General features: G+C 34.1%; 1 protein-coding gene and 1 long non-coding RNA gene across 2 annotated transcripts in view; one reads left to right on the top strand and one right to left on the bottom strand.

Moving 5' to 3' along the window:
- LOC127166128 (uncharacterized) overlaps positions 1 to 7415 on the bottom strand; it is a 76532-nt gene extending 69117 nt beyond the window's left edge. Inside the window, exon 1 of the long non-coding RNA XR_007827859.1 lies at positions 7065 to 7415. This is a non-coding gene — a long non-coding RNA (uncharacterized LOC127166128). The remainder of the gene's footprint in view (positions 1 to 7064) is intronic.
- noctb (nocturnin b) lies at positions 6867 to 19306 on the top strand. The gene is made up of 3 exons (XM_051111193.1): positions 6867 to 7027; positions 15712 to 15984; positions 17307 to 19306. Exons 2-3 carry the CDS (start codon positions 15720 to 15722, stop codon positions 18164 to 18166), a joined length of 1125 nt encoding a protein of 374 aa, XP_050967150.1. The 5' UTR covers positions 6867 to 7027; positions 15712 to 15719; the 3' UTR covers positions 18167 to 19306.
- Positions 19307 to 22258: the final 2952 nt, after the last annotated feature.

The following is a 22258-nucleotide window of genomic DNA, read 5'->3' as shown; positions in this document are numbered from 1 at the left end:
TCCAGTCCAAAAACACTATTGAAACTAAAGGCTGTAATATACTACGCAAATTTTTTATTTTTGCCCTGTTTGCTGTCTGGAGGAGTTGATGATAGCTGGCGAAAGTCAGAGCCAGTCTGCAGATTTTGGGCAGTTGAAATTGATAGATTTCACAGAAAAATATGTGGAGTGAATGATGAGCGCGGACTATGATTTTGTAGCACTCCCAAGAATATAATGGTAGCTACCATTTTGGTAATGTCCAAACATGGAATTACTGCGGTAGGGGAGCGTGGGGCACAACCGAACACTTTTTGACTTTCTTAGTTTGTGTAAATCCATGTGGGGTTCAGAGTATAATTTTTTATCCACATTAATTTCACATGTTTATTACAAACATGTTGCGCTGTTTTAATTACAGCATATATGTGTTTCGTTATTTAAGTCAAAAGAATGGAAGTGAAATGAGACATTGCCCCGTAGGTGGGGTGCATTGTAGCATGTGAGGGGCATGTTGTAACATGACCATATGACAGCTTAAAATGTTATCTGATCTAATGAAAAAAATATAACTCAAAAAAGTAAATGGTGTAAATTACATCACTAATGTCATTGAATAGCATAGTTTAATAATAGGGGGGCACACTGTAACAGTGTTACAATGTTCCCCATCTGCTCAACTGGAATTTAAAACTTGTTATTTTCTAAACTAAACTGCTAAATAACACATTGGAGATTAAAATTATAGCAGATTTGTCTGCTTTATCAATCAATGACTTTGAAGGCAGCGTTTTTGGATGAAGGCATCGTATACACTGTAAAAAATAAAAAACACAATTTGTTGAGTCAGCTTAAGATAATTTGTTACCCTGCTGCCTTAAAATTTTAGGTTTAGTCAACTAAAATAAGTTAGGGTTCAACTTGAAATGTTAAGTTGTACTAAGTAACAACTGAGATATTTGTGTTTGCTAAACTTAACAGATGGGTAAGTAACCCAGCTGCCTTAAAATTTTAAGTTGGTTCAACTCAAATTTCTAAGTTGTCACTTAGTATAATTTAACATTTCAAGTTGAATAAGCTTTTTTTTTTTGAGTTGACTGAACTTAAAATTTTAAGGCAGCCAGGTTACAAATTATTTTAAGTTGACTCAACAAATTGTTTTTTACAGTGTAGGCTGCTGAGGCAGGGTAACGGTTTAATGATCTACAACAAAATAGAAGTTTTGATGATAACTAAATAAATATTTAATTATTATAATACTGATTTTTCACTAGAAATATTATCAAAAGTGCAAAAAATTAGTCAGAAATATACATTTACAGTTTACACACAAACCGACCACCAAACAAAACTTTCAGACACCATCTTTATTTTTTTTAGCTCAACCGTCACAGAATGGAACGCACAGAATTGCGGGATATCAAAAGCAGCGAAGGATACATCTATGCTGCCTTCTAAATTCAATCAGAAGAAGGTACCTCCGGAGACAGGAAGTGAAACTGAATTAGCATTCAGACGTGCCTTGATGCCTTCCTGTATTAGAATGCTGCCTCTGAAGGCAGTATTTTAGAGCTTTCGGACGCAACCATTATATAACGGATAGTTCCGGTCCTTGATTCTGATTGGTTGAACTGCATTCAAAGCTGTTGTAAATTACTCTATAAACACACACCTTTGTTTACTTTTATGTGCTGCTTGGCAACCACTTTGTTGCAACCACAACTGTTTCTAAGGAACTACATTGTTTGGTGGAAGAATACTGTTTTTATTAATATCATTACAATTTATTTGCTCTGTTTTATTTTGTGAAACATTACTACGTATATAGAAAACATGTTTTATAAAAGCAATAAGCCCCGTGAAGCCATTTACAGTGAATCTATAACTGCTTTGCATTGTGCCTAACAGCGCCCCCAAGCTGTTATAAATTCACTGTAAACCATGGCTTCTTCAAAAGATTTTTTAATTTTGGCACACTTTTTCTCTATATACTGTTGATATGGCAACGACTAAACTAAACCGTAAATTTGGTTATGATACCATGTGTGGAAATATTCAAACCACGTGTGCTACAATTAACCCCACGTAAGTTTGTGCCCCACGCTCAGCTACAACATCCAAAAAACACTACAGTACTTATGAAACTTGAAAAAAAGCTTAGAGATAATACATTTGTGTATTATTCACACACTGTATATGTCTTGCTGTCATTCATCACTAAAAAAACAACCTCTCATCTCTCTCCTCAGCAAAATATGACCATTTCCTTGTCATCCGTGTCTATAAAAAAGGATTACAGATGAAACAAAACAGGAGGGAGCTTGAAAGAGAAGAGAGAATGGAGGGGCTGGCAAAAAGGTCATGCCCCAGCAACCAACCTGCCTCAGGCATTACTCATTAGCTTAGCACTGAGCTAAGTCCAGTGGCAGCGATGACCTGAGGGGGGATCAAACCAGAGAACAGATTTACCACATTTTTGAAATTTTACCATGATCTTCTACTAAATTCCAGCTGAGAGCGTCAAGTTAGCCATGAATAATGACAACCTTGAGCTGTCCTGACTTTAAAAATGAGTCAGCATGATCTGGGTCACTGAAGTGGAAATCTTTCATAAACAAGACAAAAATCTGAACCTCCAAACAGCACATAAATTGCATACCTCAAAGATGAAAAACTAAACTCAAGACTTAATGAGAGGCAGCTCTTTAAAGGGGAAAAGTCAATTTCGAGCAATCAGCAGATCATAAGATGACTGAATTAAGTTGTATAATAGCCCCTTTTTTGGTACCAATTAAATTCCTTTTAATTTCAATCTGCCTTTTGGCTTTTCAGAACAGCGTGAACATGTACTGCTCTCAAAGGGCTCTATTCACTCAAAAATGTGTTGAAGTGTTTTTACGTGAGCAGAAAAAAAACAGGTGCATACAGAGGAAGTCTTTAAAACCTGGAGTCATCTGTTAGCATTCCCATTCATCTCACAATCCAAAGCCCTTCACTAGCAACTATCCTGAGCTGTGACATGAAAGACAGGGGAAAAGTCTATATCATGCTTTTAAAGGGGTCATTGGATGGCCATTTTTTCACAAGTTGACATGATTTTTTAGAGTCTTAATGAAAAGTTTATAATATACTTTGGTTAAAAATTCTCAATGGTAGTGTAAAACAACGCCCCTTTTACCTTTCTCTGCAAAATTCATCCTGTTCTGGTCGAGGTTGCTTTAAATGTTAATGAGCTCTGCTCACCCTGCCCCTCTCTTCTCTATGTGGATTGACAAGCCTGTTACTTTGGCCGCATTTAGCGGCTAAACTTGCTAACTAGCACGTTATTAGGAAACACGATCGCAAAGATTCATAAAAAAAAAACTGAATCACGAATGATTCGCGCGAACATAGACATTTATGTAGATCAGGAGTCACATTCCATTCACAAACAAATGTAATCCACTGCATCTTCAGTGGCTCAGATGTCGGGAGTAAATGACGACCACTATGTTCATTATTATCACAAACAGCAACACAGCACTTCAATCGCTCAATCTGAGATATTTTTGTCTAACTTACATCCCTGCTCGGCATCGAAACAATGGAGGTTGGACTCTAAGGTATAGAGGTACATAAATAATAACTGTTTTTGTGTTTTATTATAAAATTATTACTGTTTTCACCTTTAATACTAACACAAAATGTTTCTTGAACACCAAAAAAAAAAAAAACGGAATATTGGAATGATTTTTGAAAGATCATGTGACACTGACTAAAGTAATGGTTCCTGAAAATTCAGCTTTGCCATCACAGGAATAAATGACATTTTAAAATATATTAGAATAGAAAACTGTTATTTGAAACTGTAGTAATATTTCACAATATGATATTTTTACTGTAAATCCGATCAAATAAATGCAGCCTTAATGAGCATAATAGACATCTTTCAAAAATATTACAAAAAAAAAAAAAAGTTCACATACACGCACTAGCATTTCTTTTCTAGTTTCTTTTTCTTTCCTAATTCATGCTTTTATCTTTCTCATTCCCTCATCTTACTACAATAAATGATGCTTTAGGTAGCCTAATGTGTTTAATTTATCATGACCCTCACTGTTCTTACAAATCTGGCTCCATCTTGCATATATGCTTCATTAAACCTCCTGCATGACAGCCACATTTGAATCCGAAAGGAAGTTAAACCCAAACATGTCAGATTGGTTATCTGGGTCTTTTCTATTGCTAATGAAACCGAGAGATGTATTGATCGCTGCTGATCTGCAATATGTAATAATCATGGGCCTCATTCAGGAAATACAAGCAGAAAGGATATCTGTGAAAAATATATCTGTACTTCCTCTGTCCTATTGAACTGAACACAACAATTTGCAGCAAATGGATTTATGAACGATTCACACAGAAATTCGCACTGCTCGTGTTTCATGAATAAGGCCCCATGTGTACGCCCGAGGGAGTTGAAGGAAGATCAGATCAACCTAAAACTGGGTTTTATCAGCATTTACCACCACCTGCTCCCAGGACTGTAGGTGTCAATATTTTGTTTCATCATCACTAAAAGCCACAAGATGTTAGGAAGAGCAACAGAGGCATTTGATATTATAATAGCGATCATATTTCACATCCCATACAATTACGCTCACATAGATTACAAAACCGCTACTACAACAACAAGGCTTTTTCCTTTAATGGCCTGCTGCACTTAAATAAAAATGTGATCCTACAAACATGCATGTTAAGACATAAATACCTAAGAAGGTGGAAAATATGCCACAGGGACCTATACACTACCGTACCGTTTTTATGCTCATTAAGTCTGCATTTATTTAATTAAAAATACAGAAAAAAAAACAGTAATATTGTAAAATATTATTTCAATGTATAGTAATTGTTTTCTGTGTGAATATATTTTTAAATGTAGTTTATTCCTGTGATACACAGCTGAATTTTCTCCATTATTACTCCAGTCTTCAGTGTCACATGATCCTTCAGAAATCATTTTAATATGCTTATTTTTTATCAATGTTGAAAACAGTTGTGCTGCTTCATATTCTGTTGGAGTATTTATTTAAAATAGAAATCTTTTGTAACAATATAAACAACCAATTAAAGGTTTGTGGTCAGTAAATTCTTATTGTTTGTTTTTTTGAGAGAAATTAATATTTTTATCATCAAGGATGTGTTAAATTGATAAAAAAAAAAAAAAAAAAGTGATAGCAAAAACTTATATTGTTCGAAAAGATTTCTATTTTGAATAAATGCTGTTCTTTTTATTCACCGAAGAATCCTGAAAAAAATATCACAGGTTCCAAAAAATATTAAGCAGCACAACAGTTTTGATCATACAAGTAAATAAATCAGCATACTGGAATGATTTCTGAAGAATCATGTGACTGAAGACTGGAGTAATGGCTGATGAAAATACAGCTTTGCATCACAGGAATAAATTACATTTTAAAATACATTAAAATAGGAAACCATTATTTTAAATTGTAATAATATTTCTGGGAGGGGGGTTTGTATTTTTGAATGTAATAGCAGCCTTGATGTGCATAAGAGAATTCTTTAAAAAACATTAAAATCTTACTGATTCCAAACTTTTGAATGGCAGTGCGCCAGATTTTTTACTGGCAATTTAATCAATACACAATTAAAACATTGGTTTACTAAGATTTTTTTTTTTAATGTATAAAAAGTATCAGCAAAAAGATTTAAATTAAATAATTTAAATGTAATTATATTTTTTTTATTTTTATGGGCTGAATCATGTCTGCAGCGATATGAACTGGGACACAAGTTAACATTCCTAGTAATAAAAACATTACAAAATATAACAGAAAAACAAAAAGAAAATATATCATTAACTTAGGACATTTCAGAGTTTACACACAAACACAATGCTGTAAAATATGAAGTCATGGTGTAAAACAATTACTGTTTTTAAACATATTCTTTGAACTGTTTAAAAAAAAAAAAATGATTTGCGGAAAAAAACAGAGGTCTAATTTTGGAGAGTCAGTGTTGTCAACTTTTCTCAGAGCTTGGATAGTATGTTTGTGCATTCGGTCAAGATACTGGATCTCAGGAACATCTTTTTTTTACTATTGTATTATTGTTAAAAGTTTTTTGTGACAGAATATGTGGAAAAAAATTAATACCTGCTTCTGATTGTCACACTGTTAATTTTGCGTTTTTTTAGGCAGAAAAAAGAGGTTACATTTTAGTTTAGTTAATAACTTTTTATTTAAAGGTGTTTAATTCACACAAATGCAGATGTCTTAATGTTTGTGAGATTTAAAATGATTTGAAAATTTTATTTCAGTCTTGTTTCATGACTTAAAACTCTCTAAATAACTTGCAATACATATTGATCCACCCCCAGTTGACTTTATGTTTTAAAATGTTTTTATAACATTTTTTAATGCTGCTTGTATTTATTGTTTGTGTTTAACATTTGTTCTTTGAAGAAGTTTAATAAAAGTTATTAAAAACAGAGCTGTTCACGATGTAAACACAAAGTAAAAAAAAAATTATATATATATATATATATATATATATATATACATACATACATACATACATACATACATATATATATATATATATATATATATATATACACACACACACACACACACATATATATATATATATACACACACATACATACATACAGACTGCTAGAGTAAATTTATTTTCATCTCGAATATTAATACTTAAAATTAACATTTAAATTACATTCTAGAATCTAGTGTACGCATGTCTCCTTTAGGACAGAAAACAGAAGACCCTGCAGAGATTTGAATGCGGGCGCCCTCTTGGGGACGAATTCTCTATGTGTCTACATGCAATACCACGTCAATCCAGCAGATAGCGGTGTAACACCGTTCATCACGAATCATTGGTCCTATGACCTTGCTTTGGTTTACAGCTGTTCTTGTGCAGTATGCTCGAGGAGGTCACGTATGTTTCCAAAAGGAGGCAGATCGCATCGATACACGCAATAACCGAGCTACAAGAGGAATATTCAGTATTTGAAGCCAATCTGGTGAGTGACAAGATCGGCTACGCATAGCCACCCTTACCTTTAACGTATACGCTCTGTCGTCCTTTATGTCTTCTCTGCGTTTGTTTTCTTCCGTTTCATCGATGATCGGTCGACGCAGCGCACGTTATTGATTTCACACTGTTCTCCAAACTACCTCCTTGAATGGTAACCTACGAGAAGTTTTTGTATCGCAAATCATGTTTAAGTGCTGCATGTGCTCCACTAGCTCTTGTCATGGTCTCAGTTTAAGATACTCTAATGCATTCAACTCCGTTCGTTCACTTGTTGATAAACGTATCAATCACAGAAACATAGCAGCATTCAAGAAACAATACATCAGATTAAATTCGACCCTACTCCGAATAATTAACGATAAAGTTAGTGACGCTTCGATGTGAACATTTTGTCCTAAGCGTACGATTATTTTATTATAAGCAATAAACGTTGCGCAATATATCAACCAAGTAAGCGTGATGTAACGTTAATTCCAAATATCAGCATAGATATGACCTTCTCGTAAGCACGAGGGCTCAGGTATTCATAACATCAAGACTAACAGTGATACTGATTTTATAAAACAGTTCAAGAAAGATAATACTGATAACTTGCACTTTTAGACACAATATTGCCAGTTCCAAACAAAGCCAAGGCAGGATAAACTGTTCGCGTCACTGGGCAACACGGCAATGGCGTTTCCGTTTCCGAACGAATTCGATAATCGGAATCGATAGTATTAATGATTCAATGACTGGTTCATAAAACATTTTTCGCCACCTACTGTTGTATCAGTATAACAAAAAAATCCCACCATCATAGTCAAGAAGTAAAGGAAAAGTTAACCCAAAAAATGAAAATTCTGTCATTGTTTGCTCATCATGTTGTTCCAAATCTGACAAACTTTTCTCTGCATAAAAGAAAATATTTTGAAGAATATGCGGTCGGAAGGTTGGGCCTAACTGTTATACTAAAGGCTTGCTCAAGAACGATAACCCTTAAAATAACTATTACAATTATTTTATTGCAGCCACACAAACACACATTCTTGTTAAAGTTACGTTGTCTTTGTGCTGCTTTAAAATCTGTTTGAGTCTTATTGGCTGTCAATGTTATTATATAATTTGGCAGCTGACAAAATGGGCATTCAAGCCATACAGTTACATGGACGCCTCATTAGCAACTGTTTCTGTGGGCATGTGTAAGCTGTCAGCCATATTGAAATGGTCAAAGGGTCTGTGCATCTGCAAATGTAGATATACACTTGAATGAATATCTGTAGCTGCAACTGACTAAACTAACACGGTACAAGAAGATCAAGGTATTAGCTAACACAGTATCAAAAAGTTACCGTAGTTTAACCTTACTGAGTAAATGCAACACGTTCTCACTCCTAAAACTGCGTTCACACTAGTATGTCGCCAGGGACTGGTGATAAGGTTGCTAGTGGGCGTTCTCACTACTGGATGCCTTGACAGCGAATCAGGATTCTTGCCGCTAAATACAAACATATTGGAGGCAAAAGACTAAATATAATTTCAATATAAATTAGATCCGTACATACAAACAAAAACGAATGAAAAGCAGAGCCTAATTTTTTCCATTGCATATGTTTATGCAGGAGAACGATCACATGGGCTCTACCGTCTACTGGCTGTCGCTCCCGAAAATCGCTCTTCATTCTGAACTTTGTCGCTGTCGCTCTTGTCGCCAGAAATCGCCAGCTCTCTATTGAAATGAATGGGATTGTGTCGCTTTGTTGCTGTGTGTCGCTTGTAGTGTGAACAGGGCTTGACTCGTCACATATTGCCATTATCGTATATATGTTGCTGTGTTTTTTTTTTTTTTTTTTTTTTTTTTTTCAATTTTTATTAAACAGTCAAAACAGTTTTTTTTTTTTACATTACACTATTTACACATTTACGAGCACGTAATCAAACCCCTGCCTCTAAACCTAACCGTTGGTCAATATAAAATACAGGATATACCAGGCAGATGCAACTATAGTCACAATTTATTTGAAAAGCCTTAAAGGGGTCATCGGATGCCCGTTTTCCACAAGTTGATATGATTCTTTAGGGTCTTAATGAAAAGTCTGTAATATACTTTGATTAAAAATTCTCAATGGTTTTGTAAAACAACACTGTTTTTACCTTGTCAAAATGAGCTCTGCAAAAATCATCTCATTCTAAGGGGTTGTTCCTTTAAATGCAAATGAGCTCTGCTCACCCCGCCCCTTCCTTCTTTCTGTGGAAAGACGGTCTTGTTTACATTGGCTGCATTTAGCCGCGTTTAGCCGCTAAACTTTCTAACTACCACGTTATAAGGAAAGGCGATCGCAAAGATATAAAAAAAAACGCTTATACTCACTTATGCTGTAAGTAAAGCTGGATCACGAATGATTCGTGCCAACATAGATGGATATATGTAGATCAGGAGGCGTTTTCCCTTCACAAACAAACGTAATCCACTGCATCTTCAGCGGCTCAGATGTCGGGAGTAAATGACGACCACTATGTTCATTATTACATCCAGCAACACAACAATCGCTCAATCGGAGATATTCTTGTCTAACTTACATCTCTGCTCTGGCATCAAAATATGGAAAGTTACTGGACTATGACTGCTGGTCTAAGGTAAGAGCTCATGTCAATCAACTATCTTGGGAGCGGCCTCTGTCAGTGTGACGGCACACCGACAGGCATCTGAGAACGGCTCGATTTGAAAAAGGGGATATTATTTTTACAGATTAATTAAAAACCACTGCATGGATTTTTATCATTATAGGGTAGATTTGTACATACACTACCAACACACATTAATGTTCAAACAACATGAAAAAGTGAACTTAGCATCCAATGACCCCTTTAAAGTTACGTTGTCTTTATGCTGCTTTAAAATCTGCTTTAAAAAAGAGTCTTATTGGCTGTCAATGTTATTATATAATTTGACAGCTGAAAAAATGGGCATTCAAGCCATACAGTTACATGGACGCAACTGTTTCTGTGGGCATGTGTAAGCTGTCAGCCATATTGAAGTGGTCAAAGGGTCCGTGAACACTTGAGCAAGTTGACTGTGCACCTGCAAATGTAGATATACACTTATGAATATCTGTAGCAACAACTGACTAAACTAACACAATACAAGAAGATCAAGGCATTAGCTAACACAGTGTCAAAAAGTTACTATAGTTTAAAAACTTATTGAGTAAATGCAACATGTTCTCACTCCTAAAGCTGCGTTCACACTAGCATAAGGTTGCTAGTGGGCGTTCTCACTACTGGTTGCCTTGACAGCAAATCAGGATTCTTGCCGCTAAATACAAACATTTTGGAGGCAAAGGACTAAATATAATTTAAATCTAATTTAAATCCGTACATACAAACAAAAACAAATGAAAAGCAGAGCCTACTTTTTTCCATTGCATATGTTTATGCAGGAGAACGATCCGTCTATTGGCTGTCACTCCTGAAAATCGCTCTTCATTTGCATGAAGTTGAGGGATTCTGAACTTTGTCGCGTTGCTGGACAGGCCCCATCCAGTCGCCAATGGTCGCTGTAGCTCGTCGCCAGAAATCGGCAGCTCTCTATTGAAATGAATGGGATTGTGTCGCTTTGTTGCTGTGTGTCGCTTGTGTGAACAGGGCTTGACTCGTCACATATTGACACTTAGTCAGGACATTTGGCATCACTTTTTGACGCACAGTGTTTTAGCATCATTTTTCAATGTGCAGCATCCTCCATTGGATTAAATAAAAAACCTTTGGCATCAATATGCTGACGCGAAAGACATTGGGAATTTTATCGTCATGGTTAAATTACATATTGGGTAATAATTTTCCTATTATCGTATATATGTTGCTGTGTGGTGTTTTTTTTTTTTTTTTTTTTTTTTTTCAGTTTAAACAGTCAAAACAATGTTTTTACATTACACTATTTACACATTTATGAGCACGTAATCCAACCCCTGCCCCTAAACCTAACTGTTGGTCAATATAAAACACAGGATATACCAGGCAGATGCAACTACAGTCACAGTTTATTTGAAAAGTATTAACATCCCAAGTATTCCCGAAGTGAAACAATTGATTGTGAAATGCTCTGGTTGTGAAATGCTATTGGCTCTTGTGTGTCTCGTGACGGATTGCATCATGCTAAACAAGCTCAGGAGTATCATTTTGAATGTGATATGTGTGAGAGCGAGATCATTTTCAGCGAATAAAACCTTATGATTTTACTTTGTTGTTCGCATGAAGATATCAGAGGACTTGGAATGCAACGTGACTTGTTTTTAATACTTTTATACTGCTTTTTATGGTCATTATTTGCAATAAATACCTGTCACTGTACTTTATGGAGATAACTCATTGATTTTTACTGTGAGTGAAGACAGGTTGACCTTTCCAAGGTGGCGAATGCACATAAGGAGCGTTTGAATGTGGCATCTACATATAGAGTATACATGATTTAAATAATATGCAAACTGTCCAGTTGTCTCATAATTTACTTTTTATATTTGTTTATACAGCTGCTGTTGTACGTAAATAATAGTGTTTACAAATGTGTTACTGTTTAAATAAATCATACTAATTTGGATTACAACAACTTTTGAGGATATTTGGTCAGTTCGTGTGTCTTGAGTGTGTCTTGATTGGATTGGTATCCAGTTGAGTTCACACATTCCATCTACACTTACTTTGCGACTGTTAAAAAGTGTGGTCTGTATATTATGAATGTGTGTAGTATGAATGTAATGTAGTCGTACTACATTCATCATGTTGTCATTGTCGCTACACCACCATTCACAGCTTCTCTCCTGTGCCCTCGTGGAATAGATGCTCACTTCAGAATCTTACCGGAATTAGTAGGTCATCCATGTACCTTTCCTCTAGTGTTTTATCAATACTGTGAGTTCTGACATACTACTCTTTTCATCTGCTATATAGTAAGGAGGTATGCATATTTAGATGCAGCCATAGTATTTTCATGGTCAGATTATGTTGTTATGTTATGAAATCAGTGGCAAGTGCATACAGAAAGACGAACGTCATTATATCTTATCTTGCATAATTTTACGCGTCTCTTACAAGTAACATTCTTTTATTGCACAGATAAGCAGGTTAACTAGAAGTGAGGTTAACTGCAGGAGTTCTGATTAATCTCATGAATGAAGCTAGAGTGGGACAAAAGCCAATATCTACATTTATGACAGCATGCCAATAGAGGGAGGATCTCTTACTTACGGTGCCAAGTTAACCCTTTAGTAGGGTCAAGTTGGTCTAATCTATAATAATAGTGTTGCTGTACTTCCCCTCATTCTGTTTGTGTGTACGATACTATTTTTGATCTGTGACTTTTAAGCATGACCTCAAACTTCGTGTTGAGTGACACTGAGGTTTATTAGCGCAATATAGTCCTGAAAGATATGCTACTCCCTTACGTTACTTTTTAAAAATACCATGGTTGAGTGATGGTGTCAAATTGTAGTGTTATGGTAATTTGATATCCTGAATGCATAGTACCATATTCATTTACCATAGCAAATACTGCACCTTTCAACTAGTGAAATTTACATCATTTCTAGTTATTTGTTATTCCTAAAAAAAAAAAAACAGCCATTCTACAAAAATATTTATTCACTATGTAGGCTAATGTTTGTGACTTTTTGTGTCTTTTTTTCAGGCCTGTAAATAACAATTTTCTTTCCATGGGAACCAGAATAAACAAAATGCCACTCAAAAGTTTAGGGTCAGTAAGATTTTGAATTGTTTTTGAAAGAAGTCTCTTATGCTTACCAAGACTACATTTATTTGATAAAAAAGTAAAAGTAAAAAACAGTAAAACCAATAATATTGAGAAATACTATTATAATTTTTTTTTTGCCTTGATGCATTTTTAGGACTCTATGATGAATAAAAACTTCACTTTCCATTTATTTATTTATTTGTTTGTTTGATTTTTTTTTTTTTTTTTAATATATTTTGTAACATAAATGTCTTTACTGTCACCTTTCAGTTAAATTAATGTGTCTTTGCTGAATAAAATTATTAATTTCTTCAACAAAAAAAAATTAATAAACAGTCTTACTGACCTCAAACTTTTAACCATGGTCCTTTTTGTTGGACATTGTAAATGATAAACATGTTAAAATGATTAAATCGATGTTGTATTTTGAAGCATATCATGATCACATGCTGCCTTAGTGACATCAAGTCATCAAAACTAGGTGACTGTTGCTACAGGTTAATGCGAATGTACGTAACTGCTAACTTTGTAATCTTGCCCAACTTCCTGAATTCTAATTCACTAATTACACCATATGCTATTCATCACACTTTCGCAAGAAAAATGTTGTGGTTTGTTGGCCAAGACCGTGTTTTGCTTTTGTTCTAAATGTGTATAATGTGAGGCACATTAAAACTCACATTATGTACCCTGGGATACCCTTCTGACTTGTGTACTCAGCATGTGTGTGAGTCCATATGGTCTCCTGACGTCTCAAGTCTGTAATCTCATTCTGTCAGAAGCAGTTTAACACAAGCAGCCAGTTGTGCATTTCTGCTGAACATCACTCACACAACCTTACAACAGACAAACACATTGCTGTACTACAGACTTCCAAATCCAAACCTGAAATCATGGAGATTGTTGGTAAGATAAATTCAGCTAACTCCTGAAATTTTATTGATAAATGTCATTTTTATTAGTTGGTTAAGTAATTGTAATGTTTAGCTTTCTGCTGTTCATCTGTGCCACTTGGTTTTAACTCAAATTGTGTTTTGAGAACTTGAGGGGAACCCGCATATAATATATGTGGCCATAAGTAGACAATGTTTTGATTAAAAAGTAAATATTGTTATATTTAAAAACTTCTTACAAAGAAGTACTATTGGTGCAGTGATGGTATCAAACAGCAATACCATGGTACTTTGACATATACACTTCCAATCAATAGTTTGGGATCAGTAAGATTTTTAATGTTTTGTTTTTTTTTGAATGATCAAAAATACAGTTCATATTGCAGTTTCAAATAATAGTTTTCAATTTTAATATACTACTTTTAAATATAATTTATTCCTGTGGTAGCAAAGCTAAATTTTCATTAGCCATTACGACAGTCTTCAGTAGTATATAATCCTTCAGAAATCATGTAATACGCTGATTTATTATCAATGTTGGAAACAGTTGAGCTGCTTAATATTTTTTGGAACCTGTGATTCATTTTTTAGGATTCTTTAATAAATAAATAGTTAAAAAGAACAGTATTTATCCAGTATTTTTACTTTTTTTTTTCTATCTATATCTTTCTATATCTTTTTTTTTGTTTGTTTTTTACTATCTATATCTTTACTATCAATCTTTATTCTCATGTTTTATCAATTTAAGACATCCTTGCAAAATAAATGTATTAACCCTTTAACTTTCACCCCTAAAAGGAGCTAATGAAAAAATTATTTAACATTAAATGCTTATTGGTAGATATCTAATAAATAGCCTCAAGCCCTTTTTTTTTTTCAATTTATGTTTTTTTTATAAAACTCTACCGTACGGTTGAGATGTCAGTCAGTAAGTCTCGATTTAAATTCAGAAAACTATTTCATGAGTTATTTTGCAATAATAAACATTCCTTTAACATCTCATATGTAAGAGAAAGATTGCTTTCTCATCTCTTCCTTTTGATAGATTTGACTTTCTCAACCGTGCGGTAAGATATCAGTTAAATTAAAAAAAAAAAAAAAAAAAAAAAAAAAAAGCACAAGTAGTGTATGTTGTGCAAAGTAATATACATCATAAAATGAAGACTGTAGTAATATCAGTATCTTAATAAAATTAAGATTTTATTATACATGGAGCAGGTAATGAAGGCTATGTTAAAATCTAATTTCTACATTTGCATTGTTAGGTGTATAACTAAAATAATAAAAAATAAAAAATTATAATTTAAAAAAATAATTAAAATAATTTTTAAAACTATATTTGTCATTCGTATATTTTATTATTAAAATTATTATTTTGTGTAATTATTTGAATACAGTTATTTTAGTACTAATTTTATTTGGTTAATTTTACTTAGTCACACAGTGGCATATATTCAAGGTCCATTAAAGATTATGATACGGTTAAATTAACTTATTTAGCAACAGTGAGCAGCAAAACCCCCACTGAACTATAGAGTTCAGAGGCAATTGAGTTCAAAGCTAACCAGGCGTTTATCAAGGCATGTTTAGTTGTCCAGGCCAAGATGGATTACCAGGAACCTACAGACCTAAAGAAAGCTCCGGTGTAGCCAACCAGGACATTCATTTGAAGTGAAGAAGTCTACACCTGTGAACTTGTATGTTACTGAGTCCTTGAGATCAATGGAGCTATTACATGCATGAACGCCTCTCAGCTCTGGGTGTGACGTGTTCTATACAACTCATGCCTGGCCGGTCCTACTTGCTGCTCTCGGTATAAATGAATTAACCATGTGTTTGCTTGTCCTTTTCGAAGAAGATACAGGACAGAATGTAAAGAGGAAACAGGTGTCAAAACCTGATTTAGTTCCACACAACTGCTTAGTGTAAAGGTGTGTTCACAATAACAGCTGTTTGCAGGAGCGTGACAGACATCTTTTTATTTGAACAGAGTTAGATTTTTGAAAAAAAAAAAAATAGATCCTTACATGACAGCTGTTTTGTTTCTCTCAGCATGTTCCATGGGCAGCAGCACTAGCAGTCTCTACAGTGCCCTGGCTAAGACCGTCAGCAGACCTGCTCTCCCTCCCCCGTGTGACTCCAATTATAATCCAGGTAACGATCTGGATCTGGATCAAGATCCGGCGGACCCTTCGGAGCTGTTGCAGGAATGTAAAGAAGTTCTGAGAAACCGGCCAGCCCAGCTCCAGAGAGCTTTCGTTCAGACTGGGCATGGAGACGCCAGGCAGGCGATCAGAGTTATGCAGTGGAATGTACTGGCACAAGGTATAAATCTTCATCTTAATAAAGAAATGACACTGAATGACTTGTATATGACTTATGTTATTATTGAAAAGTTTGGTAAGACTTTTTTAAAAAGTCTAATGCCTAACAAGACTGCATTTATATGTTCAAACAAACAGTAAAAATAGTAATATTTACTTAATCACGATTAATCACATCCAAAATTATCCAAAAGTTTGTGTTTACATAATATTTGTGTGTGTGCTGTGTATATATAAAGTCATACACATACATGTATATATTTAAGAAATATGAAATACATATTTATACATGTATATAATAAAAATCATACACACACACACGTACGTATTTTTTTAAAATATATTTCTTAAATATATAATATGTACACTACCAGTCAAAAAAACACATACACTACCTAAGATTTTTAATGTTTTTTTTTTTTTCTGCTCACCAAGCTTGCATTTATGGGATCCAAAATACAGCAAAAAAAAGTCATATTGTGAAATATGTTTACTATTCAAAATAACTCTTTCTCTTCTCTTATTCCTGTGAATTCAAAGTTGAATTTTTAGCATCATTACTCCAGTCACATGATCCTTCAGAAATTATTCTAATATTCTGATTTGCTGCTCAAAAAAAAACATGTATTATTATTATTATTATGTTGAAAACAGCTGAGTATATTTTTTTCAGGTTTCCTGATGATGAATAGAAAGTTCAGAAGAACAGGATTTACCTGAAATATAAATCTTTTGCAACATTATAAATGTCTCCATTTAAAGCATACTTGCTAAATAAAAGTATTGATTTCTATCATTTTGTTTCCCACAGGAATAAATTAAATTTCAAAATATTTTCAAATAGAAAGCAGTTATTTTAAATAATAAAAATATTTCACAATACTACTTTTTTTGCTCTATTTTGGATCCCATAAATGCAGGCTTGGTGAGCAGAAGAGACTTCTTAAGAAAAAAAAGAAAAAAAAAAACATTAAAAACCTTACTGTTCAAAAACTTTTGACAGGTAGTGTATGTGTGGGTTTTTATATATACATATAAATATATACAGTATACACACATATATTATGTATAACACAAATGTTGGGATAATTTTGGGTGCAATTAATCGCGATTAATTAATTTAACAGCACTGAAGCTAATTCAAGAAACATTAATAAAATTGTAAGAATATTTCAAAGATATTAAAATAAAACCCAAAAGTCCAAAGATCACTTTTTAAAAATTTGTAAAAGAAAACGTTACTTTTGGGATTTCTTCAGCTGGGATGATTTACAGTACTTTTAATTTTAAACCATTTTTTCCAACTTCTCTGTCCTGTTGCAGCATTGGGTGAAGGCATGGACAGTTTTGTACAGTGCCCCATGGATGCTCTGAACTGGGCTGAAAGGAAGTATTTGATCCTGCAGGAGATCCTTACCTACAACCCTGACATCATTTGCCTACAAGAAGTTGATCACTACTTTGACATGTTTCAACCCATCCTGGCAAGTTTGGGCTACCAGAGCAGTTTCTGCCCCAAACCGTGGTCTCCATGTCTGGATGTGGAGAACAACAACGGCCCAGACGGCTGTGCTTTGTTCTTCAATCACAAACGCTTCCAGTCACTAAACACAACACACCTACGACTGTCCGCCATGATGCTGAAGACCAATCAGGTGGCAATCATTGCTGCTCTACGCTGCCGAGCAACAGAACGGGCGTTTTGTGTCGCGGTAACTCATCTGAAAGCACGGAGCGGTTGGGAGGTCCTTCGCAGCGCACAGGGTTCGGATCTGCTACGAAACCTACGAAATGTTGCACAGAGAATCGAAACGGAAGAACAAAGCGATACCGACATTCCCCTGATTGTATGTGGCGATTTCAATGCAGAGCCATCAGAAGACGTCTATAGGAAATTCGCAACATCTAATCTGGGATTGGACAGTGCGTATAAGCATTTGAGTACGGACGGGAAAAACGAGCCTCCGTACACAACGTGGAAGATCAGGCCCAGTGGCGAGAGCTGCCACACGCTGGATTACGTGTGGTATTCGCACCGAGCGTTTGATGTTAATGCGGTTCTGGACTTTCCTACAGCTGAACAAATTGGACCCAATAGGCTTCCTTCCTATAACTACCCTTCAGATCACCTATCCCTCGTCTGTGACTTCAGCTTCAAGGATCCGACGCTTGTTTCCCAATAATTACAAACGTGCTTGTTATTTCTCAAGACATTTATCACAAGTCGAGACTTGTGTTGGCACAGCATTTCTACATATTTTTGTTCATGACTAATTAACGATTCAGTCTGTATATTCTTGAAGGAACGTAAAAGTGAAAATACTGTCTTCATTCACTCACCTCTGTTTTTCTTTGTGCCGTAGAACATAAAAGCAGATGTATTTTCAATTGTTAGAGACAGTACAGCACAATAAAATTTTCAAACTGCAAACTTAAAGTGTTGCCTGAAAACTTGTCACATCAGGTTTGGCATTAGTGATTTTAAAAGCAATGATTAGATGATTTTCAGAAAATCAACAACTGTTTCTCACACAAAGCTATAGTATGGCTTCAAAAGACTTGAAATATAATCATACCAGGGTCAGAAATGAACTTTTCCATTAAGGGGCAATATTTGCCCCCTGGAATTGACTTCCAGCTGCATTTTTTACATTTGTGAGGTCATTAAACCATAAAAACATATGTTAAATACTTAAATTTACACAATTACTTTAATCAATATTTTAAAATGTTGTCAACAACAGTTTATAATTATAAGTTATACATGTAAAAATAAAAAGGGATAAAAGGGCTGAAATATTATGACAAAATCTTTATTGTAGATTATTGCTCTTTATTTTGTAATAATGATTAATAATATCGATATGGAAAACTGTGTTTCTTTTCTGTAATCCTGCGAATTGACACTTCATTCATTTTCATATTTAATTTTAATCGCAACAGCCATACGTTGTTTAATTGTGCAGGGGTATTTATTTAATATATCTTTTTGTGTTCCACTGAAGAAAGTAAGTCATTAAAGTTTGGAAAGACATGAGAGTGAGTAAATGATAACAGAATATTTAATTTTGTGTGATATTATTTCTTTAAGCTCTTGTATGTTCGCGACTTTGAGAATGTAGGGTTAAAAGCAAAATTTTTTTTTTTATTCATAATATATGACTCAAATAAAATCATGCTGGAAACCTTTTTTTTTTTTTTTTTTTTTTTTTTTGCCTTATTGGTAATATGACCGTGCACAAATAAAACTATTGCATTGCGGTATTTTCATTTTGATGAAAATAAAGTATGTTTGGGAGAATGCATACACTTGCATTAGTAAAAACATTGTCACAATGTTTTTTTCACTTCACTTATTTATTAACGAATCACTTCCTTTGTGGAACATCCTCAAAATGGCCATTTCACAGCTAGTTTCACCAGAGTCTACATAATCAATTGCAGACAGCTTATAATTTCATAGTCATGCATTATTACTTCCTGTAGGGTTAAACAATGTTACGAGCTAATTATCTTTTTTTTTTTCTTCTTCTTCTTCTTCTGCTTTCTTTTTTTCTTTTTTTTTTCTGTGTATGTGTAAAGGCCACTACAGACAGAAGATGCAACTTAATCCCTTCTTGGCAGCTAAATTATTGTATACATCTTTTACACTTTTTAAAATTTATTTAACGTTAAATTTATTACATTTTTCTTCCTAAGTAATGATGATGGTTTTAATGGGTTTCGTTTAAGTCAACTATAATAACCCAGAGTCAAGCCTAAACAGGATGTCTTGACGTGTTTTAAGAGATGTAGAAATGTAGTCAGTGTGGATAGGTCACGTTTCTCACTATGTCACCCAACAATCACAAACAAATCTAGTAAGCACACTTCCCCCTCGTGGCTGAATTTATAACTGCATGTATACAGCCAAGAAATGCAACTTATAATTGCAGACCTTTTTTAATTGCAAATTTAAACATTACAACAGCTAAAGGCGGCATACGGAGAGAATCACATGCAGTCTAGTTGCAGACTGTAGTAGCGCACTGACGTAATGACTATTATGATTATGCTCCAGGGGAGACATAATCATATTTCCATAATGATAATAAACACACACTGTTTTCATTTACAGATTATACCGTATTTATAGGCTTAAATTAAAAATGAGTTACTTATCTAACTCGTTTTGTAGTGTTGTTGCTTAATTTTTAATTCCGCAAGAAGTTGCGTCAGACGTGATAATCACGACCGATCATTATTTACATCAGTCATCAGTGAAACTTCTGAAAACTCGTGCACAACCCTATTAATAGTACTCCAACAATTATTTTTTTCTTAAGTTAAAATCCACCGTTTTTAAGTCTCGCCTGACTGGAGATTTCTTTACATTAAATTAAGGTTGTTTTTTTTTCCCGAGCCGATAATATAATGTTAAATCTACACACATTTGTATATTTATTTATATTGAAAAAGTTTAAATTCAGTCGATCTTTCTTTTTAAACCTCGTCTTAACTTGGATTTCTATAGAGACAGGTGTTGTGCCCATTTTTGGCCCCCGCCAAATTATTACCCCCTCTCGTTGAAATCGCTGTCTTTCATCTGTGGTGTGGTTTTCTGGCAGTCTGATTTTTACTGTGCAGTTGATGCTTCTGTCTGTTTGTTTTTTTTTTAGTTTGTTTTAAATTCACTCAGCTTGGCATATTAAGAATTTTATTTATTTGTTTTTATATATATATATATATATATATATATATATATTTGTTTTTTTTTTGTTTGTTTGTTTGTTTTTTTTAGTGAGTACCAAACATTGTCCTATTTCCAGGGTTGCCAACTTTTAAGTTTAGCTTGGAGTGAGATTTTTTTTTTTTTTTTGGTTTTGGAGGGGGGAGGGGTAGGGTGTATCTCCATGTCTATTTTATGTATATACTGTACATATAAGGGGGGAAAATACAGCTGAATGCCTTTTTTAGCACCAGTTTAAACATTGGTTTAAATTCAGTATTTGCTTGCATTCATTGTATGTACTTATACAAGTATCATTAAAAAGGATGTAAGTTATTAAGTTTTTAAATTTCACATTTAGTGCTTAATCATTTCTAAATATTCATTCAAATGAAAAACTTAAAAATAAGTAAGCAGGTATGACCTGCAATATTCTAGAATCTAGATACATGTATATTTAGTAAAGAGCCATAACAGGTACCTAGTGGGTAAACCATGGCATTACAAATTTTTTTTTTTTCAGCCACAAAATGACTGTAATTTGCCTCTTTGCATTGGAATTTAAAACCCTTTTCTCTATTTAACCTTAAATACTACACTAATTTTAATATAAGACATATAAATAAAAAATATTAAATGAATATTATTGAACTAAAATATAGAACATTTATTTAACTGAAAATTAGTTAAACTGTATGGTCACATTATAAATAAGCAATAACAAAACCATATTAACCCAAACGAAATTTAACCATGGTTTTGTTATAGTAAAAGTGTAGTAACCATGTTTTTAAGCGCATTGTTTACCATTTGTATAACCATAGTTTTTCTACAAATACCATGGTGAAACTATGGCAAGACCGTGGTCAATTTGTGGATACCATGGTTTAACTATAGTAACCATGATTTTTTTTTTTTTTTGGTTTTATTTGTAGTAAAACCATAATCAATTTTCGTAAAGGTTGCCTCTCCATCACTCTTCAGAATAAAATTATACTGTAAATGTCTTCGACGTACAAATCAATGCATAATATGCTGTCATGTTTACCAAAAACTGCTGCAAATACCTGTATAGTGAAGCTGTCGTCTCTATCCCACTTAAACAAATTCAAATGTACTGTCAACGCTGGAGCTTCGTGAAACGTGATCAAAGTTAGTCGCAGCTCTGTTTTGTAATGGCTCTAGCATTAACAGAAGCGCTACATTTTACAATTTTTGCCACATTACGTGCACCAAAACGGTATTTATCATTTGAATTTAGTATTAAAACTTACAACATTTGAAAGCTGAAACTTTGTATAAAATCGCAAGTGGGGTTGCCAATTTGGTGCGAGATTTGCATGGGCAGAGTGAGAGCGTGAGACAGAGCCTGAAAGCGTGCCTCACGCCAAATGCGTGAGAGCTGGCAACCCTGCTGTTTCTGTTCTGTAAATATTATTATATGTTTTTACAGAATAATGCCCATCTTTCAAAGCTGTCATTTGTCAGTGATCCTGAGATAGCGACCGAAGATGCAACAAACAAACAGCTCTGCAGCTGACAAAGATGAAAAACACCACCACTCAAA

The sequence above is a fragment of the Labeo rohita genome, chromosome 1 (genome assembly GCF_022985175.1).
Source record: "Labeo rohita strain BAU-BD-2019 chromosome 1, IGBB_LRoh.1.0, whole genome shotgun sequence".
Classification (NCBI taxonomy): domain Eukaryota; kingdom Metazoa; phylum Chordata; class Actinopteri; order Cypriniformes; family Cyprinidae; genus Labeo; species Labeo rohita.
This window is presented reverse-complemented; position numbering and strand designations above follow the sequence as displayed.